This window comes from Rattus norvegicus, chromosome 7 (assembly GCF_036323735.1).
Source record: "Rattus norvegicus strain BN/NHsdMcwi chromosome 7, GRCr8, whole genome shotgun sequence".
Classification (NCBI taxonomy): domain Eukaryota; kingdom Metazoa; phylum Chordata; class Mammalia; order Rodentia; family Muridae; genus Rattus; species Rattus norvegicus.
In genome coordinates, this window is record NC_086025.1 from 44,821,954 (window position 1) to 44,843,839 (window position 21,886).

The window sequence follows — 21,886 nt, forward strand, 5'->3', positions numbered from 1 at the left end:
TGGCTCTTCTTAATTACAAGAATTTTTACATTTGACTGGGATAGAACAGTTCTATGTTTGCCTGATGGGTATGTGGGAATAATATAGAGTGGTGGAGGAAAAGCTACCAAAACAATGCGAATCATTTGTTTCTTCCACAAACATGGAAATGCCTGAATGTCCAATTCCTTCAGCCAAAAGTTTTAGTAAACAAAACCGAAATGTCATGGTGTAAGTAAAGAGCAAAGAGTAGAATTATGTATATTGTTAAAAATGCTATGCATTAAAACGAACAAACAGGGTGCTAATTTAAAAATTCTGACTCTGGAAATATGGAGCAAGGTTTCATAGTTATTCATTCTGACATGGATCGGAAGAGCAAAGTCTTGTAATGGGAGCACAAGAAGTCAACCAAGATGTCGATGACCAACTGTGTCTTTATTTACTACCCTTCTAGGTGGACTTCCAAAGCAGAATTAAGATCTATTCAAAGTCTTGAATATATAATTGTGACAAAGATCTTACTCTGAAGAAAGATAGCTGTCTATCTAATGGACAGTGAGTTTTGGCTGTATCTCTGCTCTGTTAACTGAATATCTGTTTTGTTTTCTTGAGTGGTTTTAATTCAGAACGCAACTATACATAATATAAAACAAGCGCCCTATCCAGTTTTTGAGAGTCTGGATTTCTCATTTATTTTAGAATGATCACCCTCCCTCCCTTATTCGCTCATTCTCTGAAACTCTGCTCCAGTTTAGTCTGCTTATGAGATTTTTTGTAACCTGCTGTTTCCTCATAAAGACCATTTATGTGAACATGGAAATATTTCTTCTAGCAATAATCTGCTTTTCTCCCACTGAGAAATTTTGTGTCACCTGCTATTGGACATGTACAAAGCTGTTCGTCTGTCCTCAGACATACCTGTATACTCTAGTCCAGTACGTCAACATATTTAAAGTGGTGGGAATGCCTGTGTGCTTAGCTGTATGGAGTCAGATCCCTCAGCACTTGTAGTCTGGATAGAAGATTGGGCTACAGTCCAGGAGTCTGGAGCACCAACGTGTGGGATGTCATTGAAAGCTTTACTAAAAATCCTACATTTGATCAGAACTTAACCAATCTGTAGTAGGTGCTTAGCAGTAATTCCTAAAATGACTAGATGAAGTCTATTGTATTAAATAAAGAAAGTTTTATTAGTCACATTGACTACATAGGAAGAGATGCTGAAGGTAGGCAGAACATAGAACTAGAGAGAGACAAATTCTAACTGCTGATAAGTTCTGGAATAAAGTTTCTGGTGTGTAAGATATTTGCACACATGTGCAAGCACGCATGCATGCACAAACACACACACACACACACACACACACACACACACTTTGCCTTTTAGTATCACCTCTATGTTTCAAATAGTGAAGTGTCTTTTGTAGGACAGACATACACTGGCAGAACATAGGAATCTAAACTGTATAGATCTAGAGCCAATGCAGCTGAAGTCCATGACTGGGAAGATGAAAGTGAGGAACGGGCTGGACGAATGTGGGTGACAAGAGTTCTGCAGAGGCATTCTAGGAAGCAGCAAAGCCAGCACACACACACACACTCTCTCTCTCTCTCTCTCTCTCTCTCTCTTTCTCTCTCTCTCTCTTCTCTCTCTCTTCTCTCTCTTTCTCTCTCTCTTTGTCTCTCTCTGCATGTGTCTCTCTCTGCATCTCTCTCTTTCTCTCTCTCTCTCTCTCTCTCTCTCTCTCTCTTTCTCTCTCTCTCTCTCTCTCGTCTCTCTTTCTCTCTCTCTCCCTCCCTTTTTAGAACCCGAGTGCTACCATTGTATGATGGGCTCTTGGCTTTCAGCAATCCTCAGTAGTTTATCTCCTATAAGTAAATATTTTTCACCATAGGAAAACTGGTAGTTTCAACCCAAGATGTATCAAAGGTGGCAAAGCAGCTGTGCCTATCGTAGAAGGTAAACACATAGCTATTTTCCCGACAGTGTTCAGCAGCTAGAAATTTGAGTAAAGAGTAGGATCTTTTCAGAGTTAATGATTTTCCTAAGAGAAAGATCACAAAGACATGGTGTGGAACCTAAAAAGCGAGAGATGCTATTGCAATACAGCCATTCTAACCTGCAAAGGAAGGATATTGAGGGCTTGGAAGGTGAGTTGGAATTGAGTAGTTACTGACACCAGAGAGGAGGGAGGGCCTTTCAGAGTTCTGAGGCTTGTAGCCTCAAGGGTTAGAAATGTGGAGTTGAACTAGTGATGTGCTGTTCACTGGGGTTGGGGCTCATAAGGAGTTTCCATGATAAAGTGTATGTGATGTGGTAATGGTTATGAAGATACACCACAGCTCTCATTAGGGCTGACAACCAGAGAATTGTTACAAAGAACAAGTCCAGCTTTTTATTCATGTAACAGGCAGAATATGGGAAAAGGTAGAAAGACAAATCTTACAACATGAAGAAGCACTGCTGAGAAATTGTGACAGTTTATTCTTGTAGACTAGAGTGAAGTGACAGTTTTCTTTTACTCAGATAATCTGAAAGATAGATCCGAGGGTTTAGGAAACGGAAGGCTGCACATATCCCTGATACTGCAAGCCTCGTGAGTCCACAGACGCATCACCAATGTCAAGAAAAAAGTAATCAAGAAAATATGTTCTTCTCGATGTCTCCCTTAATCCCTTCATTTAAGTAATGATAAAACACACTCAATATGTTAGTGGGTTTTATATTTGTACAATTGTCTGTTTCCTTCTTTCGACCTCCCATCCAGGTGAAGAAGGTTAAATGTTGGCACTGAGATCACAAGAGTAAGCTAAGAAAACATAGGCTATATCTTTTTATCAATACCTCTATATCTTCACATAAATGTACTTTTATATCTTTATAAAAATGGCTAGGAAGGTGACTGAGTATGAACCACGCTTGTCGTTCAAGTCAGAGGATCCGAGTTTACGTAGAACCTATGTAATGCTGCTTGGACATGGTGGCCTAACTGTAATTCTATAGTTTGGAAGGAGGAGGAGACATGGGATCCCTAGAGCATTCTGGTTAATTACAGTGGCCATACTAAAGATCTGTGTTCAATTGAGAGATCCTGACCCAATACAGAAGGTGTACAGGATTAAGCAAGGTTCTCGATATCAGCTTCAGGCATCCATAGGCACACACAAGTCTGTGTTTAAGTGTATGAACTCACACACACATCCACAAAAACACACATAAACATTGATAGGCAATGTCTACCATATACGTCTATATGCCTACCATATAGACATATTAATAAAAATAATTGTCCTGTAAATACTGTCGGCAAATGTCTGGTATTATTGAGGAATAGATAAATGTTTCAAATTAGTGACCAGTTTCATACTATTTCCTGTTAGATCTAACAGGCTAGTTCCTTGTTTGAAGTTTCCAGTTTCATATCGATGAACTGTTCAGGCTAGTTACCCATTTATACTACTTACCTGTTTCATCCTTGATAATTCAGGTTAGCTACCCTTTTTATATAAGTTGCTTGTTTAAAACTAGTAAAGTAATGCCTCATACTGCCAGGGGTTAGCTATTCCATGCAATTTATCACTCCACACTAGTTACCCGCTTACCTGTTAGTCATCTACTTCAGGTCGGCTAGTTGTTTGTGGTTAGCCGGTCTTTTCATACGGTATTAATTACCTACTACAGCTTGGTCGGTTATTTCGCACCAGTGACCTGTTTCAGGTTAGTTAAATGCTCCACGCCGGTTACCTGTCTCCGGGAGTGTGCTGATGTCACACCTGCTTTCATTGCCTTCGCCGGCTGACGTTGACGCTCTTACTTCAAAGACGTATGACGTATTGGCAAGAAGTTTTGTGAACGTGTACGTGGGGTCTCTGGGGGAGACTTTGGTAGAATTCCCTCCAACCGTTATCATATAGTGAATAATTATTCCATTTGCTTTTCTCGGTGGGTCCCACCTCACCGATACTGACTGCCAGTCACGTGCCACGCACTCTATATTCCGTACAGCCTCTGGAACTTAAGAGGAAAACATTTGCTCAAAGTTAAAATGTATACACAGATAGTAAATTGTTCAACTATGCAGGCAATAGATAAGATGAGATTCTTACAAACAAAGAAAAACTACACATTTAAAATGTCAAGTTTTCCAATATATGTGTAACAAGTTTTCAACATAAATGACTGATGGATCACGTTCTCTACTATATCGCTAGTGTTTACAACGTTGAGCATTGGAATGCTTTCCTAGGTCCAAGCAGCCAACACATCTCATAATCTCAGACCTGCATTGGCCTCACATCTAGACAGTCACAAATACCAGTTTTCTTAATCATGACTGTGGAACCTTCTCAATACTTGTGACTGAACATTATTCAACATAAAATGGCTGACCATCACTATTCGAAGCCCAACAGTGTTAGGAAGCAAAGCAGAAATGTTTTATTGGAGTTCTTTGAAAGATCATGGACTGTTTTAGAAGTAGTTGGAAGGACTGTTTAAAGGATCTCAGGTTTTTCTACTCACACTTCTCTCAATCTACTTGAAAATAACTTTGATCCTCTGGGGTCCATTCTATGTAGGTGACATGAATGAAGAGTAGTAGTATGCTGTCCATGAACATGATTATATGTCAGAGACACTGGCTACTTTCCAAGGCAATATCCAATAATGTCCCTTAGTTTTAGTATTAATAGAAATACTCCATTGTTATGGTAAAACAAGGATGGTGGGGAAAAATAACCATCTGGTTAATTCACAGATTACAAACTGTTCACAGTAGAACAAAGAGAGACTCCTATCCTACAAATGTGATTTTAAAGAGGCTCGAGAAACCTGTAGCTTATCAACAACCTTACTCTGAACCGAAGTGTATCTCTCTCTTTTAAATCTTTCTTCTGTTGAAGGAAAATATCAATTGCAGGAAGACAGTTCTAATATGTGTCTGGCATATGCAAATCAAAGGTTTGGGAAATGCCTACTTAACTGATTCTGTGAATCCCCCAGACAAATAATAAAACAACTAATATATGAAAATGAAAATTTTCTATTACTTTTCTAATCCAAGCATTATGCTTTGTGACATCTTTATGTTACTGCTAGAAATATTAATTTATGCAGTAGTTTATATATCATAATCCTCAACTTTTATTAATTTTGTGTGAATAGTATTAAATATTTTATAGGTTCAAAATCTTCAGGTATTTTCCTTCAAGATGATGCATACTTCCTCTAGTCACTGCCACCAACTCCTACCATCAACAAAGATGGCGTTCCAATTGGGTTGCTCACTAAGTTTTGAAGGCGCATTCTACCTACTCTGCCTGGATCATGGCTCCTTCATGCAAATAAGGGGATATTTATGATAATATTTAGACTGAATTTACAGCAGGTGAAAACTCTCTAATAAGTAAAATCTAATGGATCCTTTAGAATATTTTGGACCATTCCTACAACGGATGCAGCTAGTGTGTGTTTCTTTACGGCGGAAAGCTCAAAGGAGTTCTGAGTCCTCGTCAAGGTTACACAACCTCCAAGCCATGGAGCTCAGATTCTAATTCAGACACTGATTGCACAGCTTGAACCTTATCCCCTGTAATACACGGGATTTGACATGTCTGTGGGCATGCTGAGAAAGACAAGCTCAAGTGTCTGTAAGTTCGTGGGAAAATTACTGACTTAGCATCATTAGCATCCCATCTCAGTGTGGTTTTCATTAAAAAAAGTATATTCAGAGCTGCTCTGAACTGACAAGAAAAGGGATTTTTCAGCCATTCAGAAATCATTGTTAAGAAGAGAAAAAAGGAAGAGGGGGTATCTTCAAATATATGACCTAGTTAGTAAAATGAAAGGGGCACGTTTAACCCTCCATTAAGTAATTCATAAATGAGAACTATTCACGGCCTACACAAAGTCTAGGTGTGGCCCATACAATTGTGCGCAAATGCAACTAGCTATGGGCCTTATGAGTACTTCATGTTACAAGGGGATTCTTTGAAGTACACGAGGCAACACTGACTCCTCCTGCCTCTCAAATCTTCCAGCTCACCTCCTGAATTAAGAAAGAAAAAAAATCATTGTCACAATTCATGAAAATTTAAACACTCACATTAAAAGTGACTGATGGGTCATTTCCTTCTCTTCGCAGCTCCACAAAATGAAGTCCTACCTTGTCACTTCCTAAAAAATGTAGCCTTTTATTTTGTCTTTCTCAGTTCCAAAGGAAATGTTATACATAAATATATGTGTATTGATGCATATATATTATTTTGGATAGAACCCAGCCATAGAACATTCAGCATCGGAATTCAATTTCCCTTTGAGCAGAATGCTAGGAGCACTTTATCAACCAGAAAGGGACGGTGAGAGTCGTAAATATGAGAGTAGACATCGAAGAGGCAGAAATTGTGACTAACCAGACTCCTGGGTTGTAAATTCCACCACATTACTATACTGATTGCCATTTCCAACTTTGGTAAATGCAGACACACTGACTGAGTAGGTGCTAACAGGCTCCAGTCCCTCAAGTTTGGCATCAGTCTGAAGACCTGAAATATTCTGAAAAAGAAAAAAAAATCCTTAGCCACAAGACATCTTCAAATACTTTTTTTCAATAATCAACAGATATGTTTGAATATCCTGCATACATTTCTTTTACATTTAACCTAGGAGTTGATGACTACGAACAATTAAAATAATTATTAACATTTTCTACTTGGGGATATGATGAGCTTATGATACCAGGAGGAACTTGGTATCATTTCAGTCTTGAAAAACCTCACCCTTTTTGTTTTTGAAGTTTTATTTTATTTTTTTTTTTAGAATCACATACTTATTAACTTCCTTTCATCTTACTAAGTTAAAATTTCAAATTTAAATAGAAGTTATAGCCAGTCAGTAGCATTCAGGTTTTCAAATCCACATTCTGATATTTCCTAATGTCTACCAACTTATCCGTATATGTTTATTTATCTATCGGCTATGGTGTTATAGTCAGGGGGAAGAAAGCCACAAACAAAACACAGCATCTGTTCCATAGAACTTAAGTTGGAGATGTCAAGCAGCTCCTAAATTTCTATTCTGACAAAATATTTAGGAAAACGAGGTGGGGGGGAATGGCAAGGGATGATAGTTGACCAAAAAAAGAATATGCTTTTAGACAAATTTCCCACCAATCGTAGGAAATTTTACATGAAAATATCTCCTAATGAAAGTTAAGGGTCAAGCTAAGGCACTCTTGTGGAGACTACAACATTATATGGAGGTCAAAGGTCGCCTTGTGAGAGTCAACCTTGTCCTCTCAAGAAGTGGTTTTGGGAATTGGACTCATATGGTCAGGCTTGGCAGCAAGAACTTTTACTAGCTGTGCCATTGAGCCATCCAAAGTCCTATGTTAGCCGCATTGATATTAACTCTAGAGTTCCTTTTTAAAATTATCTCCATGGAAAGCAGAAATATTTAGGAATATATGTCTACAGACTGACCACATGTGTATGCAATAATAATTAATGAGAAAGGAATTTATTAATTTGAAAGAGAGAAGGAGGCTATATCTGGGTGTTTGGAGGAAGAAACAGGAAGGGAGAAATGTTGCAATTATAACGCAAATTTATTTTTAAAAAAGAAAATAATCTCCAGGAAGTCACTAAATCTACCGGGGCCCATTCTCCCACCTCTTCATATTTCACACTTACTATTTACAAATCATGTTGATAGATGACCTGTAGATTACAAGAACTAGTAAACAATGGTCTCTGTCAGCAAAACTTTAACTACAAAATGTGTTTCTTATAAGAAATTAGGCACAATTCAAATTCATTTTGATATTGATTCAGAGGAACTAGTGGGCAGATAAGTGGATGGACTTAAGGGTTTAGTCAATGTAATAAATTAGTGTATTGGCTGTTGAATACATTTACACAAAAGAAAGTCTTTTAAAAGCTTTTTACTGAATAAATGACTTCTTGAAGCACATCAGACTGACCCAATTTTCCAAGGGATGTCACTGTCCCAGTGTGGGTTGATGAGGCTTCAGTGGCACTGGGATGGCTTTAATGCTAATAAGAAGGCTTTAATGCTATTCTGTCTCCACAAAGCCACAGGCCATTGAGGACAGAGAAAAGAAAGAATGAATAGGAACATAAAGTGGTCCTAGCAAAGAAAGTTGATAAAAACATAAACACAGTACCAGGGAAAGCCAGACAGAGTGAAAAGAGCCGAAGCAGTAAACAAACTACTGTGAGAGGGGGGTGACAGGAGAGCAGATTTAAAGGAACTTGAAGGAAAATATTAACATCTAAAAGGATTGCAAAATAATGACAAACAGAAGCAATCAAATGTAGTGGATTATTTTAAGATTAGAACCACTTGCTCTATACACAGGCAGGTCCAAGGCCCCTTGGCACATATGTAGCAGAGGACTGCCTTGTCTGGCCTCAGTGGACAAGAATACCCAGGGCAGGGGGCAGGGACACTCTCTCAGAGGCAATGGGGAGGGTGGATGCTGGTGGAGAACTCTGGGAGGAGGTATGGGGAGAGGGAGCAACATTTGGGATGTAAATAAATAAAATAATTAATAAAATCCCCACTTGCTCTAAAACTATATACTTAATATTTTCTGGCATAAAATTGTAGATTTCATGCTAATGAAATATTAATGGAAAATACATAATAGAAAAAAGAATATTTAAAGATACTGAAATCATATTCAGGCAACAGTATATATTGCTCTTTTGTACTCAAAGCTACCACGACATTAGAGGGAATTTTTGTTCTTTTCCTAATCTGTGTGGTGATTGCTAATGAACTTATTATATGCCTGGAATTGTTCAAAGTATTTTGTTTGAATTTACCCTTATAATCTTCATTAATATATAAGGATTATTTTTAATCTAGTTCTTCATTTGAAGGAAATAATCTTAAGAGGATAAGCAACTTCCAGAAAGCATCACTGTAAATCTCCATGGAAAGATTTAAACCAGGTCCTTTGGGGTCAGCCTTGGCTTTACTGTTCTGTTCAAGGTGTTTATACTAAAGATCATCATTCTATGATCATCATTCTATATATACATGTCTACTCCAATGAACATGCAAAGTAATCTTAAGGGTGAGATTACTCCAAGAAAATTACTTCTCTTCTGTGAATATTTTCTGCAGCCCATTCAGGCAGTCCAAAATTATGAGGAAACTCTCAGCTTAAACTTTGAATAGATAATACTCGGGTGCATGCTCGCGTCATTAATACAGGCTTTACAGTTCTGGGAACCGGTCCACATTTAGGAAGTTACATAATGCTTAACCTTTCAGATAGTAAAATACTATGTTATGTTCAGGAAGGTAGACATCTTTCCTGATGACGGTAATACATAATTGAGTTATGAGTGTTGTTTTTGATTTTCTGCTATTCACTTTGCTAGCAGCACATTCTAGAACACTGCCATACCGTAACAGTAATTTGTGAAGTCTACGATGTTTAATGTTACTCTGTATTTTGCATTCTTCTTGCAACTAAAATATCTCAGGACTTCATTTGTTGTCATAAAAGAAATACAACTTTCTTAAATAAATACTAACCAATTGTAACATACTTTGCCAATCAAATGCTAGTATGTATGCACCTATGTTTCAGATACATTGTTCTATTGAATCTTTGCATATTTATCACTGACTATATATCCTAAAATAATGGAAGAAGGGAGAGATATTGAGGATTACAAATGAATTACCATGGAAATTCAGAGAATGAAATTTTGTTATAAAATACCAGGTGGTATAGTAGCACATTTTTATGAAAAAGTTATAAAGGTTCATTTGATACTTTTTTCCAATAAAGAGAAGTATATCATGTAGTAGGTTTTAAATAAGCCACACAAATTTCTATATGTTTCCTAGCATTAATTAAACAATACAATTAGTTCTTAACATGTAGAAACTGTGCATATAGGTAAAATGGTCTTGGAAAGTATTCAGTTTTGACATCAAATGCCTCCCTATATTTTCCGGGAATAAATCCCATATTTCAGGAAAAGGGATTTTTAAATAAATATCATTGTCCAATTAATTACTGCAGTGCTTGTCGTCAAATCCAGAGCTTTGTACACAAGAGGCAAATACCCCACCAGTGAGCTTTTTCTCTAAACGCTCCCCTTGATTAAATCAGTAGTTCATATTTTCCTGCAGCTTGAAACGTTTTTAATTCAGTTTCCAAATGTCTGAAATAAATATATGCTATTATAATCAACCTACCTTATAAAATACAGTATCAGTCTCATGCTCATGAATTTTAAAACTATATACTTTTACAATACCGCCAGGAAGAGGACTTGGGCTCCATGTCAGCCATACAAAATCTGAAGTGTAGTTGATTAAAGTCAAATTCTGGGGAGGTGCTAAAGGCGCTGCAGGGAAACACATAAAACTCGTGTTCATAAAACGCGTAGCACAGTAATACTATCTTCATTCTAGTTGCTTGAAGAAACTAATTCAGAAAGAATTATAAAATAACGACATGTAATTCTAGAAACGAATACTGTAAGTAACACTGCTCTGATATCTACAACCCCACGTTTCAAATAGCTTTAAACAGAACAGGTAATTCTGAAGCTCGAACTGGGGGAAATAGAAGGAAAATGGTCAGCAAGTAGATGACTGACTGTAAGTTGGCTACAAACAAAAGATCCAATGGTCTTCATTGTTCAGGCTGTTCCTAAACACAGAGCACAGGCTGAGTAGAGAAATCACTGGAAGCAGCTTATTTTCTGGCTTACCTGACTCATCTGTGTAAAAGAAAAGAATACTGGAAGGACCGAGTCCTTTCATTGTTCTTGCAGCAGCAAAAAAACTATATAAGGTAAATGGCGAGAGTTCTTCCAGTACTATGTGGTTACCGGAAGTGACGAAAGTATGGTTGGCGTGGGGTCCTTGTAAAGTTAAATGGTAACCTAGTATTGCACCGTTTGGCTTTAATGGGGGATCCCATGATAAGAGAATGGAGGTAGAAGAAAGATTTTTAAAAGTGTTGATTATTGGTGGAGTGTCTGGAACTATAAAAGAAAAACAGAATGTTAATGAGACAAAAACAAATTTCCATTAGTAAAGAAGACACTTCAAATGTAATTGGACTTAATTTTGTGAGTGGCTTTAATTTTAAGCCACTTAGAACTTACTATGTCTCTTGGAAAGATAATTACTTGAGAAAATAATCATAGGTACTGATTTTTAAAAGCATATAAACAAAGAACAATCGTACAAAAATAATCCATATAATAAGCAATGGCGGGGTCCTTCCTACCGTCTTCTTCCGTTTTGATGTGTAGTTGGGTAGTATAGGTCTCAGAGAATCCCTTTTCTGTTGACGGAGTGATTTTAAATATATAGTCAGTATATTTTTCCAGATCATCAAAGTCTATGCTGTTTTCATAGGTAACCAGAGGTGGTATCATGTGCCGTGGGGGACTTTGCTGTAAATTCAGTGAAAGGTAGTAGAAGACCAGGCCATTTGGTTGGGATGGTGGCTCCCAGCTCACATGAATTGCAGTTGATGAAATGGACTCAAAAGTCAGGTTTCCAACAGGACCTTCAGGTACTGAGGTAGGTAGCGATCAGAACAAAAAAGCCATCAGTTAGCCCAGTTATTAAAATTCACAAATGAATTTAATTACTGAAACACCATCACTGTCTCATACTGGTACATTATTTAAATAAAGATAGATGCATATTCATATAATATAAAATTATTCAAAATAACTGTCATTCTTAACACAAGAGTTCTGTTACTATCATATTCTCCTGACTTTCCTTTCTTACCATGTGGGGATTAAAAGTGTTTACATGCAATGCATATTTCTAAATAGAATCAATAGTTTAGTAATTATCTAAATAATGCTTTTACTTTCCTTATTCCAAAACTTATCCTAATTGAATATACAGAGAATGATGTTCAGAGTACGTGAGAGGGCTGGAGAGATGGCTCAGTTATTAAAGGCTAAGCTCACAACCAAAAATATGAGAACGTAAGAGACTTGCTCAAAGTCATGTTTGTAATGAGAATATTTAAAGCTAAGATTTTCTGATTCCCAGCAACTAGACATCTCTAGCCAACAAAACAACAGCCCACATTTGTATTTTAAGAAGTTATTCCACTTATAAAATTTTAATTTTTCAGAGATCAAACTAGGCTGGATATAAAATCGAAAGCCCCAAAGGATGCAATGAAAAGTAAATCGTTATTGCTTATGGTGCTTTAATTATAATTGGTAAACTGTTATGGGTTGTAATGGTCTTGGGAGAGATCTATAATTAATGAGTGTCTAAAATGATATTGACCATGTTATGCTAAAAGTTTTCGTTAAGCATTCATCGACTGCATAGTTTCACATGATAAGTATATTCTGTGGGTGAAACTATCCACTGTCCAAGTTATTTTTACCAAGAACAAGTAAGTTTTTTTCCATGTATATATTGGTAAATTAATGATTTTTTTTCTAACATTAAACACTGAGATTTAACACGGTAGAAGTTAAGTCACAGTCATTTCGCAATAAGATCATTGAGAAGAAAGTTGAGGGGCTGGAGAGATGGCTCAGCGGTTAAAGAGCACTGACTGCCCTTCCGGACGACTTGGGTTCCGCTCGTAGACACCACATGATAGCTCGCAACCTTCTGTAACTCCAGTTGTGGGGGTTCCGTGTCCTTTTCCGCTCTCAACTCCAAACACACTATACACTCGCACACACGCAGGCAAAACCCCCATACACGAAAGAAACAAATCTTTAATATTAAACAAAGTAGAAGCAGAGGCCACGGGAAATAAGCAGCAATCAATCCACTTTCCATTGCTTTCTGAAAACTGAAACTGAAACAAATAAAGAACAAATAAATGAATCACATCAGGTGTCTGAATAGACATCATGGTTTTGTGCCTGTTCAGCATGAACAGGATTCTGAAGAAGCTGTCTACAAAAAAAATTCTTTTAAAGACGATTAAAGAATCATTCACGAATTCCTGTGGGTACTTGAAATCAGAGAAGAAAATTAGATGCTGGGGATTCGTTTAAAGCAACTTCAGAAACAAATGAGCAGACATATGACACATGTCATCCAGGCTTGTCGGAGTATTGTTCCGTGTCCATTCCAGATGATTGGAACATATCTCAGAGCAACAGAATGAACAGGATTTTAATGAATAGGTAGGTACTAAGGAAGCCAGCGTTGAGCCTGTCCACTATTCAAAAGTTATTTTTACCAAGAAGAAGCAAAGTATGCTTACTATTGGCCAATTTATGACTTTCTTCTCTCTACCTGTTTAAATGTGTAGCTACTATAAAATATGAGGGGAGGAACATGTGGTACTTCTCTAGGATGCTGTAACAGAACGAAATGGTGAAATGAGATTTAGCATACATTAGATACGAAGTCATAGAAAAAGCACTGGACTCCAAAGCACTTATAAAGGAAGAATTCCAGCAGTGAAGAATTCTCAGCAAAGTGTTAATATTTATCTCTGTCAGTCCTGTGAAAATAATAGTATAGTGGGAAAAAGTAGAATAAACTGTAGTAGTTGTTAAGAGTTCAAACAAAATTAAGCTCCTAGGAGAAGTAAACATATCTAATATCTGTCCACACAAATAAAAGTTCCAGACATAACTATAAGATTTTTAATTTTTCTGATTAAAGATAAGGATGTGTTCATTTACATACTGTCTTGGTCTGTGTATACATGAATTATGTCACTGCTTTTATTCCCATTTCCGACTGAAGTACTTGCTGTTAGCCAAAATGTATAGTAGCTGAATATTGCCAGTCTGTATATCCTTGCAGACACTGTCACATTGTCAGACTCCTTGGTTACTTGAAGAAGTGTAAAGTTCTGCAAGGCAAACACAGTGTTTTAATAATTCAGAGGGTGCTTTAGTATGCACAGAGGTTGCAAAAATAGTCATTGACCAGAAACTGCTACTGTCTTAGTAATTTCATTCTTAGAAGAGACAACATGAAGTGATGTCATCATAAAAACCAAACTTGAATTATGTTTGTTTTAAAAGCGGAATAGATGGTAGCAGTTTTTCTTACCAGATCAATACATAAAATATTAAAGAGAAAATGCCCTGAGCTTTGCAAAGCAGAAAATGTCATATGGCCAAGAGAGAAGTCATAGCTATGTTGACCGAGCTTGGGTTTCCCTTTGAAACTTTCGGATTTTTTTTTGAAGCATTGGATACATTCCAACAGATTTGAAAACAGTATAACAGCCTTACACTCTCTTCTTCCCATTAATAATAATAAAAGTGAGAAAGTTTTTGCCTTATCCACAGATTCGAACCATTGCTCTTATCCGTCGCCAGTGACTCTTCATAGGGAAAAAAAAGCAGTTACTACACTCTTATGTAGAGAGTAAAAATAAAATTAATTATTTTTTCAGGATTTAAAGAATTTGTGTCACAGTTTCCTTTCTGGACAACATTTAAATTATATATATATATGTGTATATATATATATATATATTCTAAAATAAAAAATAAATTTAAATACCATCAATTTAGCTAAGAATGACATACAGCTGACTGTGACTCCTTTGTGGGTTCTTCTTTCTTCCACCCTTCTCCACCCCTATTCTCTCTTTCTTTCCCCCTCCCAACACTGTATAAGAGAGAAAACATGATCAAGAGGAAAGGAAAGAGGTCCCTGAATAAAGTCAGGGGGCAGAAAGAAACAGGGCCACATTATCATTAGTCCCTGCTGATTAGCAGAATCAGTTCCTTGGAGCGAGTTTGATCTTAACCATTAGGTTATCTAATTACTTCCTCTTGTTCTTTTTTGCTCATGACTACTTAACAAACCATAACCAATAGCAACCAATAACAATCAATAACCACATCCCACCTCTAGGAACGCCCCTGGCATTTTATATATCCTCTGAAAAGTCCCTAGAATTTCAGACATCACACAATCACAGAAACTATCTGCAGCTTGCAAAATCAAGGCTCTGCCAGAGCCTGAGGCAAAACTTAGTCAGCAGCTGTGGTCAATCTGAAGCAGCCCCATATCCCCACATTTGAGATTAAACAAAAACACATTCTAATAATATTTCTCTGCTTTTAAAAGAATCGAAACTCCAAGATTCTTACTGCACTGATGCATCTAGTAATTTCAGCGCCTGGAAGATTGAATAAAGGGAAGCTCAAGGTCAGCCTCTACTAAGTAGAGACTTTCAGGAAGCCGTAGCCACATAATGAGACCCTGTCTCAATACTTTTATAAGAAAGTTTGTGTACAGTGAGAAAAATGCACCATACAATTTACAAAAATCACTTTAAATCTTACAGACCTCAACTCAAATATGGCAGGCAGTACATGACTGGACCAATATCTAACCTAAAGTTCCCATCTCTTAACAATAACATAGGAATAACTGTTCCCACTTAATAGAGCTCTATAGAGGATTAGACTCCAAAGATTCACACCAACAAATTAATACTGTGCCTAGTCACGATAAAAGCAAGAATGATTTGCTTAAATAATTAACATGGGGTATTCTAGTTGATTAAGTTTTTAGTCAGGATGATTCTACAGTTTGTCAATTTGAAATTCAGTACATTTTGTGGGATTTTTTTTAAAACATCTGACAGTACAACCAAAGAGTTGCTTTGATGTTGTGGTGTCTTTTTTGAGAATAGACTTGTTAAACATGTAACAATTTCTCAGAAAATGTGATATATGAGCTTGGATGCCTTCCAATATCTCAACTTTACAGCTAGAATAGGCAGCTTATATAAGTGCAAATTACAAGTATTAATTACTGAAAGATTAGCTGAATGGATTTTAGAGGGTTTTGAACAGGAATAGGATTTAGTCTAATTATCTTTTTAAAATCACAAATAAGTAATTGATTATTTCGAATCATTCCTGTTGAGTGTATGACTTAGCACGCATAGACACGAAACAAATTCATAAAACCTTAGACTTTATCTAGGTGAATGCTCCATTGATTTCCTCACCTCCCCCCCCCTTTTTTTTGAAGTGATAATTTTTTTTATTATTAACTTGAGTATTTCTTATTTACATTTCATGTGTTATTCCCTTTTCCGGTTTCCACGCCAATATCCCCCTAACCCCTCCCCTCCCCTTCTTTATGGGTGCTCCCCTCCCCATCCTCCCCCCCATTGCTGCCCTCCCCCTAACAATCACGTTCACTGGGGGTTCAGTCTTAGCAGGACCCAGGGCTTCCCCTTCCACTGGTGCTCTTACTAGGATATTCATTGCTACCTATGAGGTCAGAGTCCAGGGTCAGTCCATGTATAGTCTTTAGGTAGTACCTCGCCTTTTTATTTTTTTGGCTTATAGTATCTTTTGACTACGATTATCTAATGAAACCTTACTGCAAAATTCATGGAAGCGTGTCCAGAAGGCACCTTACAGATGCTTTCAGATTCTATTATCAGGAGAACTTATTTTAGCACTTTTAAATACATATGGCATTCTGTCATACATTATGAAAACATGACACACAATAGCAGGAACTGAGTAAGAGGTAATTTCCCGTACTGAACATAATGTGCGATGTCTGAAGACAGTAAGGAGGATGATTGAACAGTAGCAAGGTGTTTAAAGTCCTCAAGAAATCATGGAAAAGCAGCCTCAGTCCATGCTTAAATGCTTCTAGATTCTAGCTAAGTGCTGAAAATCTTGTTCCATAGCAACAATTTTATGTTATTTTAATTAAAATATTTATCGATCATCAAACCTATGCATGAAACCATTCCAGGAACATAGAGGGAATATAAATGTTATAAGTCCCATTTTTTCAAGATGTTAGCTATGGCAGAAGGATCCTAAGACTTGGACCAGATGTCCAGAATAGGAGGCAAATAAAGCATGTTAAGTGTGGGGGTGTCCCACACAGCTCCAGCAGGAGGAGAAAGCAGAAGACTAAAGCTAATAGACATAAACTGCTACGTCGTTTTTCATCCCAAGTAATTTTTTTCTACCAACTTAAAAAACAACAGATAAAGAAGACATGCTACTTTGAACAATAATTTTAGGAGTGCATTAAAGCCTGGGCGAATCTCAAGCCACATGAGACTGGGCTTCTAAAATGTTTTAACATCATTAGCCTGTGACCTCCTGCAGCTGTCACACTTAAAAGCCTTCTTAAGATTACTCAATAGGAGATAACCTGTTATAAGACAGATGAGTTGAAAATGGGATCATGCTATATACTCAGGTATGAATACAAAGTTTTAGAAGGGCATGCTGACACCACAGGAGGACAGTTGAAAATAAGGTGCAGTTATAGACAATGAGAACCAAACTGTAATTGCGCACACACTGCAAGTAAGTTGGATAGAAGCCAAACCATTGCTAAGATTTCAAATGGCACAGTTTTGTGATACTTCTTTAAAAATGCATAAAAGTGGAAAAAATCTTCAAGGTGGCCACCTTTCATGGTAAGGAGAAATAATGCTAAGTCTGTGAGGCACTCTGTGGTAAAAAATAATAGTCTTGCTTCTTACCAGATTTCAAAAAGAAACCTTTCAAAAAGAAAAAAACAGACCTTTCTTTTAGTCTTTGTTCTTAAGGTATTTGTTTAAAATATTTGTGTCTATAATTATATGTATATCTGTACTTATATGTCTTTTATAAAGTAATTCTCTTATTAGGTGCAAAGTTATATCATTCCATTTAAACAGAATGTGAATATTGATCTGGTCTCTGGATATTGGGTTCTGATGCCTTGCCTTCTCTGGAATTGAGTTCTGATGCCTTTGGCTGTGGTTTGCAAAACTCTGTCCTTGTCCAGTTCCTCAGTAGCCCATACTCAGCTACGGATGAACTCAGCAAGGCCTACTACACAGCCTAGTCCTAAAGAGTGTCAATCAGATGTCCTGACTCTGATTAAGCTAAATATCCTAATCAACAAGTGGACCTGGGCCATTCCAAAGTATCTGCCATCTTCTTTTAATTAGGACAACACCCAGAAATAAGAATTTATAGTCACAAGCAATTCAGCAAGGCATTTCTTCCAGTAAAAACCTTATGTTGTAAATTATAGCATTTTTTCTAAATTTCTGTTTCCCAGATGATATTCCAACTCCCTGACTGTGACTGAATCACACCACTTTTTTAATATATTAAAAATATGAAAAAATAATCTAGAGAAATAATATAACATTTTTGGGCAAAATTGAAAATATCCCTCTAACTTAAATTCATCTTGACTTTTTCATTACTTCTATGTTCACATCCAAGATAATTCCTCTCTGCAAACTACAGTCCCATGACCTACATTCAGCAGACTAATAATGATAATTCAGCAGCACTAATAATGGCATTGTGACTATAAAAACTCTCTCCTCGATGATAAAAAATATTTCAGTGGAAGAAAATGTACTATATTCTAAATATTTGTCTTTATAACCACAAGTAAAATAAATGTAGTCCTGGAGCCCTCATTAATGTAATTTCACTTTCTAAAGATAACCTTACAGAAAAGCATAACCAACCAAATCGCATAATCGTGGAGGAGGCCAGACTCAACGGATACAGCAAAAATGAGAGAAGATTGTAAGAGTTAGACAATCAGACAAGTTTGCTATAAGATTGTGTCTCTTACTAATGTCAGAAGATATATCCTCAAAGTCTCATTCATGTGACTGCCCGAATGTGAGCTGACCAAAGACAGTATCAGCAGACATGCCAAAGTGAAGGGGGAAGTCTGTGAGGCCTCAGGCAGAGAACCACAGGAAACTAAGCAACATGGAACATGGGTTAAAGAGTCTTCTCTAGGGAAGAAAATACCAACTTCTTAACCAAATCAAGTAATCAGCCCTGAAAATATACATTCAACTAACATTATACATACTGAGCAGGATACATTTACCTTTCATGGATATATACATATAACAGATAGATAGATAGATAGATAGATAGATAGATAGATAGATAGATAGATAGATAGATAGATAGATAGATAGATATAAAAATAGAGGTCATGGATTTTCAAGAGAGAAGTAAAGAATTTATGGGATGATTTGGAAAGAAGAAAGGAAAGGAGATGATATAATTACAAAATCAAAACTAAAATAAATAATTGAAATATTCAAGAATATTTATTCACTGAAACTGTCTATGCTGTACACATCAAAATTAAAGTGGGTTTTTAGTTGAGTAGATCAGAGTAAATGAAACCATTGTTACTTAAAGAGAAAAGGTATTGTAGAAAATAAAATTGATTTTTTTTATGTGGGGCCAGTTTTATTGATGCTAAGAGACGTAAAACAGAGAGAGGAGAGAGAGAGAAACAGAGTGATCAGACAGAAAATTAAAAATACCTAACATTTTATTATTATTTGATATATCGATGAAACTTTTATAAAATTTATCTATGCATAATTATCAATACAAATAGTCCACAATATTAACAATATTGTGGTCATGAAAAGAAAGCCACAGCTCTTACCTGCACAAAAGTACCTGAAGTATTTTGATAATAAACAGAATAATATTGTATGATTCCATTAGGTTTTACAGGAGGAGTCCAAAAGAGAATTATCGATGAGGAACTGAGATTCACATAGTGGACATCGTTGGGAGGATCACTGGGCTCTATAAAACAGGCAATTCAGAAACTTTGCAGTTATGGCCAGAAGTTAAGTTGGAGTATCTGAGTTCTCCAGCAGTTGAGAAATTGAAAATGGGCATAATATTTTTTAAAAGCCCTTAAATTAGGAATCGTATCTACGTGAGTGCAGAAATGAAATGATACCACACACCAGGCTTCGCTTCTACTCTTTTCTCATATGATAGCTACAGAGAGTGGGTTCCTGCTCATAAAGGCTCTAAAATATCGTCACTGCTCTTGATTTGCAGATAACTTCATAGCCAATTTCTATTACAGAGCAAATGACGATGAAGTCCTACTTTAATGGACAGTAATAATAAAATAATAATAAAATAAAATGAAATGATAAAAGCTAAAAGCAGTGAGGAAGCCAATGTGTCATGTAGTTTAGTTTGCTACATTTAAGCTTCAGGTAAAATGTTGATCATGTATTAAGTCCTGTGATGAATCCATCTGTGGATGCTTACTCCTTACTCCTCATAAGAACCCTGAGATTTCATAGACCGTTTCCACTTTAACAATTGGAAAATTGAAGTACAGACAGATTAATTCTATCACTCAACAGCACACACATAGGAAGTAGAGGCAGTTTTGTGTCCAAGGATGTGTTTTAGGCTTAGTAATACGTTTTGATATTTGATGGCTTTCGAACTGTTTGTTCTTTGAATTGAGGTCCTAAGGACTCACCTCCCTCTGGTGTTCGAAAGTTAATGATGCTGCTTCTTGCGTTCCCATCGCCAAATCTGGTGCTAGCTGTTACACAGGCACCGTAGTCAACATTATAGTCTAAGTCAGACAACACCAGTGATGCTTCAGTTGCATTAATAGCTCTTAGAGATGATTTATCCCTAAGAGAGACAGAAAAAAATGTAAATTGCCATTCAGAATAAATGCCACCACATATTTTTTCAGGATTAGTACATCAAAAATATGCAGCAGTGGTATCCAGTAATTCGTTGGCTTAACTTGATAAAGATGCTACTTATTCTGAAATTTTGAAAATAGTACATTTCAGACTACTTCAATAAATTAACTTTATTAGCTTTCAAGTATATTTAGTAATTGAATCACATGTTTATAATGATGACTGGCTTGGACCAATTTTATTGAATCTTGGGCTAACTCAACTTTATTAGACTGAGAAGCATCTAGGAAATGTCTGCCTCTGGATATATATGACAATGTATCTTCAGGGAGGATTAACTCTCAAGGGAAGATAACATGAATGGGTGACATTACCCCAAAGGTTGAAGGACTAAGTAGAAAAACTGTAGAAAGGAGAAAGTATAAAGTAAATATTATAGAGCTCTGCCTTCTGCCTGGCCGACATGAGGTGAGATGTTCCTGAAAAAAACACGTAGCACGACAAAATTGACTGAACCTTCTGAAACTATGAGCTAGGAGTCAATTACCACTACTACTACTACTACTACTGTTGCTGCTGCTGCTGCTGCTGCTACTACTACTACTACTACTATCACTACTGTTACTATTACTACTAGTAGTAGTGGTAATAGTAGAATTCTCTCCTTTCTTAATTAGTTTTGCTCGTATTTTTTTTTATTTCTAATTATGTATAAGCATGAGTGTCTCTCTGTGGGTATGTACATGTGAGAGATGGGGATCAGAGGTATCAGGTCCTCTAGAGTTGCAGTTCCTCGTAGTTGTGAGCTGCCCAACATGGGTGCTGAGACCTGAACACTCAGTTCATGGGTGCAGTACACTCAGTTTAACTCTTAGCAATCTTCCCAGACCCTTTCCTCGGGTGTTTGTCCCGTAACAGGGGACCAAGCCAGACATCTGAGAATGCTGTGGATTCAAAGTTACTTTAGCACATATTGCACACCAATGCTTTCATTGCTCACATATTTTGTTCTTTCTAATGCTGACAAGATCATATTTATGTTATTATTTAGTCAGGTAAATCCCTTTTTCATATGTTGTATAAGGGTGAGTTTTACTTCTATGCCAATTCAAATAAGTTATAAACAATGCTGAGCAAAAATACCTTCCTGTGTTTTGTTAGTTTGGAGACGGGGTCTTAGGTAGCTCAGATATGATTCAAATTCGTGGTATCTGTAAACGCCTGATTCTCCCACCTCCCTAGCACTACTGCTGAGATTACTGATATATCCCCCAAAGGGAGTTTGATTGTGTGTGTGTGTGTGTGTGTGTGTGTGTGTAATTATGTATATAATTACTTAATAGAAATGGCCCCAAAACAAGGTGTGTAATTTACAAAAAAAGATAAAAAACCAGAAATGACACCTGTTACTTAGTTAAAATATTTAA

General features: G+C 36.7%; 1 protein-coding gene and 1 long non-coding RNA gene across 3 annotated transcripts in view; one reads left to right on the top strand and one right to left on the bottom strand.

The window, feature by feature from the left end:
* Positions 1–21,886, top strand: part of LOC120093580 (uncharacterized) — a 201,325-nt gene that overhangs the window by 120,239 nt on the left and 59,200 nt on the right. The gene's annotated exons all lie outside the window — the stretch shown is intronic.
* Ptprq (protein tyrosine phosphatase, receptor type, Q) overlaps positions 1–21,886 on the bottom strand; it is a 182,376-nt gene that overhangs the window by 101,038 nt on the left and 59,452 nt on the right. Inside the window, exons 18-25 of the mRNA NM_022925.2 lie at positions 20,282–20,442; positions 19,433–19,578; positions 13,676–13,844; positions 11,268–11,561; positions 10,744–11,019; positions 10,223–10,374; positions 6,394–6,535; positions 3,728–3,997 (exon numbers count right to left, since the gene is read on the bottom strand). Coding sequence (NP_075214.2) covers positions 3,728–3,997; positions 6,394–6,535; positions 10,223–10,374; positions 10,744–11,019; positions 11,268–11,561; positions 13,676–13,844; positions 19,433–19,578; positions 20,282–20,442 — 1,610 coding nt within the window. The remainder of the gene's footprint in view (positions 1–3,727; positions 3,998–6,393; positions 6,536–10,222; positions 10,375–10,743; positions 11,020–11,267; positions 11,562–13,675; positions 13,845–19,432; positions 19,579–20,281; positions 20,443–21,886) is intronic.